Source organism: Saccoglossus kowalevskii, chromosome 11 (genome assembly GCF_978046115.1).
Source record: "Saccoglossus kowalevskii chromosome 11, keSacKowa6.1, whole genome shotgun sequence".
Classification (NCBI taxonomy): domain Eukaryota; kingdom Metazoa; phylum Hemichordata; class Enteropneusta; family Harrimaniidae; genus Saccoglossus; species Saccoglossus kowalevskii.
Window position 1 is genome coordinate 24913069 of NC_140651.1, and position 12976 is coordinate 24926044.

At 36.2% G+C, this 12976-nt stretch overlaps 1 protein-coding gene across 1 annotated transcript; it reads left to right on the top strand.

Annotated features, from left to right (window-relative positions):
- The first annotated feature begins 1902 nt into the window (after nucleotides 1–1902).
- LOC102804946 (organic cation transporter protein-like) lies at nucleotides 1903–12074 on the top strand. Its single transcript, XM_085505304.1, has 10 exons — nucleotides 1903–2334; nucleotides 2625–2728; nucleotides 5676–5812; nucleotides 8667–8835; nucleotides 9070–9232; nucleotides 9474–9568; nucleotides 10098–10315; nucleotides 10547–10661; nucleotides 11298–11507; nucleotides 11999–12074. Exons 1-10 carry the CDS (start codon nucleotides 1903–1905, stop codon nucleotides 12072–12074), a joined length of 1719 nt encoding a protein of 572 aa, XP_085361430.1.
- The last annotated feature ends 902 nt before the right edge of the window (nucleotides 12075–12976 follow it).

The following is a 12976-nucleotide window of genomic DNA, read 5'->3' on the forward strand; positions in this document are numbered from 1 at the left end:
TGTATGGTAGCGATGTATCCGCGTGCCACCTCTAACGCCCAGGACTAAACCTTGTGAAACAGACTTATTATTTTTACGTTAGCAGTCTGTATGTGTATATGTGCTTGTGTGTGTGCGTACAATTATAAAAATACAGTGTTGTTCCAAATAGATGTCCGCTACACAGATACTGTTTACATTCCATTAGGGTGTCCAAAGGAAGTGTCAAAGTCCAAAGATAAAATCGTCACGTGATGTATACAATGGCAACATAGACCATCCGATTGGTTACACTTTGTGTGTTCATGAATATCCCTAATGGTAATCTGAATTATTGTTTCTTTTTTCAAATGAATAAATATAAAAAAAATAATACATACAATCATATCATACAATCATGTCATGTAGTCTTAAACTAGATATATGGTTTTGTAGCAAAACGCGCTTTATTTAATTTTCAATATTTGAATTTGCAGTTTGTACATACAAAAGCTACATATCGGAAACATTTACCTAGGCAACAAATATTTTAATTTAAATGAAAAAAATTGGTACCCAAGTAGGTATCAGTAGGATGTTATACTGTGTAATTAAAAACTAAATGTACTTTAATTTCAAAATTATATTTATATTGGATGAAATCATGCGAAGATTGCAATATTTTACTGCGGGCGCAAATATTCGTACATGGAGTTAGCAAACTATCTGTTATGAAAACAATTTGATATATTTTGTGACAATCTGACTTCCCCTGGCGCAATTTGATTTCGGACTAATTATTTTTTGTTTTTGTCTAGGTAGTACTATGGTTAAGTTGTTGTTTGCAATGGCTGTAATTCAGTGTGATTATTTGTATTAATAATCTGGTAGTAATTTAAACAAAATTTTAGATCAGTTCAGCTCAGTTTATTTAATCTCGGTTATACCTTGAGTAGATTATAGTGTAACATATACATATAACATATACCTCTGTTAAAAAGACATTCTTGGCACAAGATTTGCCCTAATTGGCGAATAACAAAGTAGTATCTATGCTCAACTCAACCAGTAAACTGAGCAGTGTGGTAGATTAACAGTGTATATTATTAACAGTTTTGGTGATATATACTAGTACCACGTTAAACACAAAGACTGTTCAGTAAATAAACACGTAGTAATTTATTGCATTTCGCATTCGTTAGAGTCATTAAACCAACTCGTGTTCAACAAATATTTTTTTTAAAAACATTCAACGAGCTAAACAATACCCATCAATTAGATTTTTAGATCCGCGGAAAGCGATTTGTCGTGATGAATATTTGAATATACTCGTATCATATTCATCCTATTTTATCACATTGTCCCGATTCACAACTACAGACCAATTTTAATTCTGCCAGTGGCATTATTTACTTGAAAGATATGTACTTACTGTGTTACCTATACGCAAACATCCGTCCAGTACAATTGCAAATGCATTTCACAAATATAGTACATGTCACTTGAGACTCATAGTAAACAGGTCGCGTTGTGACGACAACGGCGCTTCATTCCATTCCACTACTCTCAAAATAGCAATGTCTGAATAATCTTCTCAAATTACGTTACTGTAACATATAATATAATATTGTCCCATATTATGAGGTTATTACGAGGATACCGAAAAGTATACACGATGACAGTACAGCGGGAGTATCGACGTCCGCTATGCGACGGCGTACTGTCTGAGTTGCACATAACAACCAAATAAACAGTGGTCGATGCGACGGCGTACTGTTGCGCATAACAGCCAAATAAACATTTCGTGAATTAGATAAACCAACTTGTTAGAGTTGATTGCTAAATAATACGATCTATCTCATCTGTTATATATAGGTTATTCTCCGAAATATTTTCGCTCTGACCGGATGAGACATTTCTGTCTTCATAGAAAGAAAAGCAAATATGCAGCACTATGATGACCTATTGAAATACCACTTGGGTGAGTTTGGTGCATTCCAGAAACGCACGTTTTTCTTACTCAGCCTGACTATCATTCCAATTGGCATGAAGGTAGCTTCTTTTGTTTTTATATTGGCGGAAACTGACCATTGGTGTAGGATTCCTGAATACGATGATCTTATCGAGCAATGTGAATACATTAACGCTACAACAGATTGTGACTTCTTTGTGAAAAGTATGACAATTCCGAAGGAGCATGTTAACGGTGCCTGTGACACCACATGGAGATTCAGCAGTTGTCTTAGATATGATATCAACACAAGTGATGTCATTGATTTGATTGACGCCTATGATAACCAAACGCTAGAGACACGGACATGTGGCAGCGGAATGGAATTTGATACAACCCAGTATTCATCCACGGTGATACAAGAGGCAAGAATCAATTTTCTTCTATTTTGTGTGAATTGTTTCTATATTGTATATTCCTTCTCTGTGATTTTGTTGAAACCAAAGTTTCTTCAAAACATTTGAAGATCGGATCATCCATACAACTATACCGTACAATGACCGTGCTTTATTGGAGTGCGGTGATAGTTTAAGTTAATGCCATATATTTGCAATATTATATGCATGTATGCGACTTCTATGTGCAGAATTGACAGATCACTTGACGAATATGATGACTGACTGACATAAAATATAAATCTCGTTTCCCGTTACAGTTTGGCTTCGTTTGTGACTGGTATTATCTGGGCCCTATTTCAACATCTCTATTTTTATTGGGTCCATTTCTTGGCACTGTATTCATCGGTTACATGGCAGACAAGTAAGTAATGTAAAATAAAAGCGGCATTTTTTGACCATCCGAGTTATTATTTTAAAAGCCACATACTTCAGAGAAAGTTTAAAAAGACTTGCACATAAATTAAAGAGAGGTGGTCGTCGCGCCACACATGCGCGAGATATGGGTCTCATATAAACAAAGATGGCGTCTTAGACTGCTGCGTAGACGAACGCGTACAAACTGAGACGTTACCAAGCTTTAACTATGTAATTTCTTTGGTAATTCGAAGATATAAAAAAGTGACAGGTGATAGTTAGTTCTCGCTAAAAACTCGTACTTGTAATTTCCATTAGAATCGTGCATTGGATTGTGGGAAAATCAATATATCAACACATAATTGCAAATGTGCGGCGCGACGACCACCTCCATTTAATTTCTCCATACATATGACAAGCAGAGTTTGTGTATATAGCCAATGAGTTGCATTCGCACAATTTAAAAAATGAAAAGTGTGGACTTCTCATTCTTTCAAATCAACTAGTACACAGACTCATCACAGAGTTGAAGGTTCCATAACTGTAGCCAATTCAGTCACACCCGGACTGTCTTGGAAAATGTACTCTCTCTATGTGTGTCATTCACTAACATGTCAATCACAGGTCACAGGCTTACTGGTTTTTGTATCATATGTAGTGATATCTCTCAAAAAATGTTATTTACAATATAAGGGAATACAGGTCTCTTCTTTAATTATGCAGGATCGGCCGACTTCCAACCTTAATGGTAAACATAACTATTTTTGTGGTGTTTGGCACGCTGCAAGCTGTAGTACGAAACGTGGTAATGTTTATGATATGTAATTTCATGATTGGTATACCATATTTTGGTATATACTACCAATCGCTTTTATTGGGTAAGTTATATATCTCTTGTTATATTTATTTTGATGAACATCTTTCACTGATTCAATCATGGCTTACGTTTAGCAATTACTGTATCTGTACTTAAACATGTATACATGTATGTCGTATTGTAATAATCATTGCCAAGCATTTCCATGGCTACAAAATTATATAGCAGAATTATATTTGTTATCGTTGTACAAGGAACATACTTTGAGAATGTCGCTCCTTTGGGGCATGTGGTGGTCCTTATATGGCAGTGATGTAAATCATTACAGCGATAAATTCTTCAAAGTTTATTTTGGTTCTGATCTCGTATGCAAATATGCAAGTCAGCAAAAACTAAGCACTTACATCTTAAAGGGCGGTAGTCGTCGCGCCACGCATGCGCGAGATATATTGGTCTCATATAAACAAAGATTGCGACTTTGATTGTTGTGCAGATCAACGAGTACAAACTGAGACGTTATCAAGCTTTAATTAGGTATTTTTTAGGTAATTGGAAGGTATGGAAGGAGTCACCGACGGTAATTAGTGCAAGTCGCGCCCAGGTAAAACCTCATACCTGTGATTTTCATCAGAAGAACGCATAAGATTGTGGGAAAATCAATGTTTATCAACACAAATGTCGAACATGCGCAGCGCGACGACTGCCGCGCTTTAAACACTGTTATATCGCACTTATTATAAAACATTTAACTGACAGCAGCAATGACAGGCGGTTAAAACATGTTAATGATTAATAGAGACACACTCATTTGTAAACAAAACTTGTTTTAATGCAAATAATTAATCAGCTCGTAATTTATGCAAATCATATTTTTACATATCCTCACTAATATATCTATCTATAGCTTTTTATTTTGAAAATACGAAATTAAGTCTTGAATAAGTTTATTCTCTCCAGAAATTTGACCACAACTCTATCTGGCAATAATGAATGATTATATAATAATGTATATCATAATAACCGATCCAGATCTTTTAAAATCTAACCGCTTGTACAGTGAGTTAGCTATCCTTGTTAGTTAGTAGGGGGAACATTTTTGTTTTTCTGCAACTATGTCAAGAGAATATTTCCATAAATGTTTGTGATATAAATGAAAAATCATTCCCAAAAAATGCTGTTGCCATGGATGCCAGTAGCACATTTCTACCAAATGTAATAGATTGGTCCATAATAAGAGTAACCCCTTCTAAACAGTGTCATTGAAATCCACTCAAGCGATTTTGATACATTCTCAAAATTGTTGTTAATAGCCCCGTCACACCATAAAGTTTTGGTCAGCGTTCTCTGAACGTTCCAATCGTCCGATTTCCGAGCGTTCTGGAACGAGGTAGACACATCCAGCGTTCGATTAACGAGTGCCCCTAACGCATGACTAGCGTGTTCCTAACGCACGAGGAGCGTGTAATGAGCGACCAAGTAAGATACCCCTGGAAATCATTGACGTGTGCTAACGTGTCACTAGCGCGCGACGAACGACTTTTAAACGTTAAGTGAGCGTGTTGAGCGTGTATCTAACGTTAGGTCGTTAATTTGACGTTAGTCGCACGCTTTATGTGCGCTAGGGGTACGTTCAGCGGTCGTTGACAGGTCGCTAGTGAGTTGTTCACTGCAAAGCGAGCGATTGGTAACAACTAAGTAACGCTAGAGCAACGACTGACTAACGATTGTCGAACGCGTCGAACGTTAGCAAAACGATCGAAGAACGTTATTTAACGTTTAACAGCGTTTACAAATAAACGTTGAAGAACGCTGGTCTCAAATGAGAACTTTTGTGCATGTTCAAAACAGCGTTCTCCGCCGATCCCCGACGATCAGCAACGATTACCGACGTTCACTAGCGTTCTCACGGTGCTCTTCTGGCGCTGTCCTAGCGACTTTGGGCGACTACCAACGTTTCCTCAAACGCCAGAGAACGCTAGCCAGAACGTCATGGTGTGACGGGGTCTTAAGCACTAAGGCGGCATATGCTGCTTTCCTCCAAATAACATGTATAAAATATAATTCAGGCAAGAAACGCCAGCTGAAATTACTACAAAATGGACAGATTTGTCATGATTTCTTCCTTAAATATTCTCAGAAAAGCAGTTAGTTTTGAAGTGTCTAATCGAGAGTTGCCCAGATCCGTAGGTCTTCTGTACTTGTCAATAAACAAAGCTTTACACATGAGTCTAACATCTGACTTAATTGAAGTACGCCCTCACACATCGCGTTCAGGTAAAATGCCGTGAAAACAAAACACCGGTTAACAACTACCACCATATACGAACGCTGGTAGGCTACCAGATGCACATATGTACCGAAATCTAGCAGGTTGTTCCCCGTAGTCAGAGCAATCCCTCCTGTTGTTTCCATAATACCTGGGTTCACGTCTCTGCTAACGTTTAATGAATTGGTATTTGCATCAATGGCTACCTCCGCTGAAAAGTTTATAAAAATTCGTCCATAACTTGTTGACTTACGGGAGAAAAATCATTCCCGAAATTACAGTTTCCATGGCAACTGGACGAACATGAATAAGGAGGATCTTCTGTTGGTCATTGTACTCATGGAACGTTATTAGAGAAATGAGAGGAGAGATAACAAGTTTTATTCAAGAGTTTTATCTTTTGTTTTCTTTCTTTCAAACCTTTTGGTTGACGCATTATCGCTATTTTTCTTTTCAATCCATCAACATCACCTATTTGACAAAGCAAATATTTCGACCACAACTTGCTACGTATGAGAGAAAAAAAGATCCATGCGCAAAATGGTTCACACTATGTCATAGTTTTGGATGATTGACATTGTCAATGACCTAAGTACCAACCTGTTAGTTGTTTTCTAGCGTCGGTAGTTTGAACAATTGTTTCAGTTGTCCCTGGAGTATTTGAGTGGTCCAAGTGGGTTTTTTTCAATAAGCTCAGTCTGCACTAATTAGTTATGCTATTATGTTTCCAACATTTTCATAACTAACTGACATATAACTGAAAATGTTATATGTGTATTAAATATTATGCGGGGATCCTGATAGTATCACGGAAACAATTTTTTGGGCATAATTTCTAAAATTGATACTGCGAATATTTATTTTGTTTTTCTATTTAGATGTATCGTTTTAATTTTGACATGACATGAGAAACAAATATTTGTCAATACATTGTGTATAGTCAAGTATCACTTTCTGTGATCTGGCCATATTGTGTGATTTATATTAACATTAAATATACAGGCTGTTATGCGACCTTTTTGCAAGAAATCTGTAGAGATATATTGGGAAAACGTAGTAATCATACGTTACTGTTCGTTATCCTGCACGCCATGATATTTTTGTGTGCAGTTGATATTAATTTATCTTCATAATACTCCGACCGTCTCTGAGATAACCTGAATGCGGTTGACGTAATCGAACTACGAGTTTGTTTACTAAGTATATAAATATAAACAATCATGGAAAACGATACTATACTCTAACCTCTCGTACTTTCATGTTGTGCATGATTTAATCACATATATGCCTGTTTTCATTGAGAAACACAATCACACTTTCTCATAACTTTAATTAGGTCTATAATATCTGACTGAATTCCCATCAATATCTACCTGTCATTACATAATGCTATCTTAATTCTTATCCTGACTTTCACAATTATCCTATCATGTCCTGACAATAAAGGTGTCAATCTATTTCAAATAAAACATGTACAATTTTATAGTTTTGTAATGGTTTTATTGATCTTCATTATCCATTGCCGTCCCCCCTTGCCGTGTAAGTAAAAAAGTGGGTATTCTGTGTGCATGCACTTTAGGTTCATTTGGTACAATAATTATGTTCTAGGGTAAGACAATTTGCTAAAAAAAAACCACGAGAACTTCGAATTGTTCAACAAAGTAACTTTTTATTCCTATGTTATTCTTAACTATTGACATTTCGATTTGTAGATGTATCACATGTAGTAACTTAGCAACCATAATACTTCAGTAGATTTCAAATCTCTGGGTTCCTCTGGATTCAAGTTTGAACTTGTGCTCTGGCCCTATCACATTTTTTGGCTTATACATCTTTCTATCTATGTATGACTACAACGCCTGTTTTATTTATGTCAATTTCCATCCCTATCGCTTCTAGTCTAAAGTCTATTTGCTTGTATATTTTGGGAGTGGTGGGGAAGGTTTCATCATATTTTTGGCGATGTACACACACAATTTTGGCAGTTTTTTGCACAGTCTGCTATGGGTGTAACAAACACGATCTCATTCATGCGAGTAGTGTTTTTCTAGACCATGTTGTCTTTGTGTTTGAGTTGGATGTTTATTCCTAAGCCCTCTTCTAGTCCATTGTGAAATTGCTTGAAGTGTATTTTTTATTGGAAACTTCAGAGAATTCATGAATTGTGGTGAGATAGCATATACTGCATGGGAAATTGCTGCAATTAACTTGCATCCTATAAATTTGTCTTGTATATGTAACTAGTCTTACCATTCTATTTGTTTCGTGGACTTAATATAACACTCTTATTCCCATAGTAATTCACCTGGCTTTATATAATCCTCATACAATAAACACATATGACATTATATTGGTCAGTTCATTCGTAGGGTAGACGTCTCGTAACTTTGTTGGTTAACCTGTTGGTTACGCGCTATAGCGTAATATCCTGCAAATCCCAACAAATAATGAAGTTGGTGTATTTTCCATTCCGGGTATTGAGCAGTTTCTCAGTGCTACCAAAAAACCACGAAGAAATAACATGTCCAAATAACTTCACACAGTCATTGCTTAATTGCCACTTTGTATGCTTAATATTTTAAGGTTGGCATCACCCACACGAAAGTGATGTACTTCAAACCCGTTTTTAGAATAGTAGTTTTGCTGTTGAGATGGCAACCAATAAAAATGTTAACCAGAACAACAGACTTGCCTGCAAGCTACGCTTACTAGCAAGCCCAGTTACACTAATTTGGTTCGATATATCTACATTGCTCGCACAGCAAACGGTGTTTATAACATCACCAGTCGTACAAGTCATACACACAACCACAACTCGTATATGTGATGACGTAAATACAAACACTTATTCGTTATTCTCAGTTTCGGAAACCGTTGGCCCATCAAAACGAGGTACTGTCACTATGGCGTTTATGGTATTTTACAGTTTGGGATATTGTATACTACCTATCATAGCTTACTATGTTCGTGATTGGTCAGTTCTGGTTCTCATTATCAACCTCCACCCTATCGTATACCTCTCCTATTGGTGGTAAGTATCACGTCCACAAAATTGTTTTTCCAACTTATATTATTTCAAATCTCCAGCTTAAATTGTATTTCAAAGTACTGGTCCTAAATTACCGTTCTATATGCACACTTTGTTTGTACGTATGAATAGCATGTCATGGCTCTATGTTCATACTCATCGTAATGAAGTGATACTAATGTATTAATACCACAATCTGCAACCTAACATATAATTAGATGTATCAATATTCTTAAGGATACTCGCTGAATCGCCACGCTGGTTACTCTCGGTCGGCAAAGTGAAGAAAGCTAAGAAAGTCATGCAGCGAATGGCTAATGTCAACAAGGTCGTGCTTCCCGATAATATCTTCGAGACTGGAATATTTGAAAGCTTGAACAGCAAGGACAGTGATTTGAAGGTAAGTCGTTGACATGTGCATATTTCGTAGTCCGAACTAGAATAAAATATCAACGCCATGATGCACGGGTAACATAAATACCAACCTACTTAAACCAAAAGAAGATCTCAAATCTTTCGCATGGCACTAATATCATGTGTATAAGCCTACTTGATGTGACACGAGATCACACATTTTAATTCATTTTGGCTTAACTCGTAACTGAACATAATAAGGAATAGGGAAATTATTTTTGTTCCAGAATCCATCGCCAGAGAGTGGTACAACTGATACTTTTTTCAGACTTTTCTATTATCCGAATACTAGGAAGAAAACACTGATAATCTTTTATTGTTTGTAAGTTGTTCTCTAAAATAATATTCGTCTATTAATAAAAACAAATGTTTTCTTTAAGATTTGACAATACATTGAGGGCATCTTTGCTAGAGAACGCGTCTTATACCAATGTCGTCTAATCACCTTCATTACAATTTTTTTTACGATTTGACTTATCATAGCTTTTTGTCTATCTCTGCTTTTTTGTGTTTACATCGTGGGTCGTGGGAAACATCAATGTTGATGAGAAAACTGTTGTACAGCACATCTTTTGGTTAATACTGAATGGAATATTTATTTTTAGTCAACATAAAATTATGTCGAGAAACTATGTTGGTAATACTAACTGCAGTATAGATGCAGTAGCAATGGAATTTGGATTTGATTGAATAACAATAATTGGTCAAAAGTGAAGTACGTGAGACCTTATCTCGAAAGCAACAATCAAATAGATGTTAGGCCATATCATTAATGTGAGGACAGATGTGCTGTGTGAATAATTATCATCTATGTTGTGACATTTATTATTTATATATTCGATCGCACTTAGATCTTCAATAACCTTGCTGTATTACGGATTGACATTCAACGTTAGAAACCTAGGTGGTAATGATTACACCAATGCGCTCATAGCTGGCGCTGTCGAGATTCTAGCATATTCCACTTCGATGTATTATGTGGAGACACGACTTGGCAGAAAACTCACTCTATGCATTTCAACAGTGATAGCAACTATAGGGACTGTATCAAGTGCATTTATACCTCAATGTAAGTTAACTTTATATATACCTACAACGCAGATATACCAAATTTGTTTTTTTGGTTTTGCTTTGTTCATATAATCATCGTATCGTCCGTCGCCCATTCTTCAAATTGTCCCATTCTAGTTCGAGAACTGTAACTTTGTCAACGTCATTTGTACATGTTTTTGAGATCCTGGACCGAATTGAAACGTTTTTATGAAATATGTTGGATTGTATTTATAATTGTATCCACCAGGTGGGAACACATTATGGGTAATGGTTGCTGTGTACATGATTGGAAAGTATGCAACCACCACAGCATATGGAGTCACTCAGTTATACAGTGGAGAGATTTTCCCAACAACAGTAAGGTAACAAATAATCCGGGTTTGCCTACTAAGTGAAAGAGATGACAGACACAAATCCTGATTAAGCTGTGCACACAGCTTTAAAACAATCGTAAAATTCAATATTGATATTCCTTTTGTTTTACAACTGTCCAATTCACTAGGAAGGAAAAATGCCTAGCTAGAGTAATAAGGACGAGGAAATATAGGGATTAAATGGCCTGTGTTTAAAGGGATACATCGACTAGTTAAAATGTACATGACCGACCTCAGAAAGCACAATCAAGACATGTATTCACGATAGCTGAAAAAACAAGTAAATCAAGGCTTGTTGATATGTGTATTGATGACCATACGTCATGTTCCTCGTGCTTTCATTCATTGCTTAATGCCACCAGGATAGCGGAAATAAAACAAAATGAGACAAAAGACATTTTACCTTCAATCTCTAAACAACTATTGATTTTTGATTAATAGGTGGGTATGTCAGTTCATTATTCAGGGTTATGATAGTGTGTGATTAAACACAGTGGAAAGTTGTGCATGTTAATGCTTACATGCGCAATAGTGCAACAATTTGAATTCGGATCGAACTGCCTTAATATATTAACTATAACATAAAGTCTATTTCTTAACTTCATTTGTTATATTCTGATTCAGGGCGATTGGTGTAATGTCTTCAGTGTCATTGTCCATTCTTGTCAGTGCCCTTGCTCCGCAACTGCTAGTACTACGAAAGGTTTGGAATCCATTACCACAACTATTGTTTGGTGGTTTGTCAATCATATCGGCGTGTCTGGTGTTGTTTCTACCTGAAACACGAGGGCGGAGACTTCCTGCCAACATCCAGGAAGCAGAGATACTTGGAAAGTAAGGGAATTATTTGAGTTCGAATCACGCTACTTACAACATTTTATGTTGCACATCAAATTCTTGATTTATGGCACACTAAATACTAAAAATAACTGTACATGTATTATTATTATACATCTGTCACCGTAACGCCATAAGTTACAGCGTGTCGTAATTGTGCGGTATCGCACTGGGTATTTTCATCCTACAATATTAGGAAATGCGATATCAAAATATGGAACGATTACGCGTGTAAGCGTTCTCTAATAATACAAAACATGGCTATCACAGGGTTTTACCGGACCCCACACAAAGAAGTTCGCTAAATCTGTTCTAAACGTTTTAGATTTCGGCATTCCCATGATGTATTCCTGGGAGGAATAGATGTATAATAATAAGGTTATTACGAGGATGCTGAATGCATTGGTCGGTTGTTACACCCGCTGTATTGCCTTCGTAATATACAACCTCATAATATGCGTCTCTATATCAATATTTTATTCTGGCAGAAAACAAGAACCTACTGAAGAAATGGATACTGACCTAAACGTACAGGACAACTACATTGAGTTAAAGGCGAAATGATGATGCTCTGTCAACACTGTTCTCAAGTATCTGTTTCTATCAGTGATATTATATGACCTTCATCGCATTAAAGTATGATTGATTTTCAATGTGACGTTTGAATAATTAAGTGTGCTTGGTTGTGACAATAGTCCATAATATCAGTTCACCGACCAGTGATTAAGTGAAACAAATAATTCATTTCACTGAGTTGGGAAAAATTACCGGATTGAACCTTATACCAAAACCTGTTATACAGAATAAAAATAGCTCTTCTTGGACATCAAATCTGATCCGAGGCCGTGGGCAAGAACACTTTATTGCGGAGGTTAACTTTATATCCAAAAGAATTCGAGTGCTATAGGGACTGCACGCAATATGCATGTTTTTTCACACAGTGTTGTAAAATCATATATGATTAAAAACCAACATTATTGGACATATATTTTAAGGGCATATTATATATATTCAAATGCCAAACATATATCTGTATTATGAACTATGCAAAGCTGAAATTCAAAAACTAGTAGCTATTACATCTATCAGTGGCTTGCCTGTTACTTCGGCATATCTAGATTGTTCACAGAAATGTAAGACATTGTACTTTTATTTAGCAACCTGTATCATTACTGTAGGTTGATTTAGTAATAAAGCTGTACTATCTGCGATAAACTGGTGTAGGATCTCTTTGAGTCGAGTTGTCTAGTAGAAACAGTGTAAGCGATTTAAGTTTACATGAGTCAATGTCAATGTCATGGAAGAAAAGAAAGGCGTCCATCTGCAGGACTAGTTTGGCCAAATATTACAGACGATATATATATGTACAACCAATGGGAAATACAATTCTAAAGTCAATTGAGAAAAATGGCGAGTACAGACCTATGCAAATCAGGTTAGAAATCCACAACACAAGTGAATTTGAA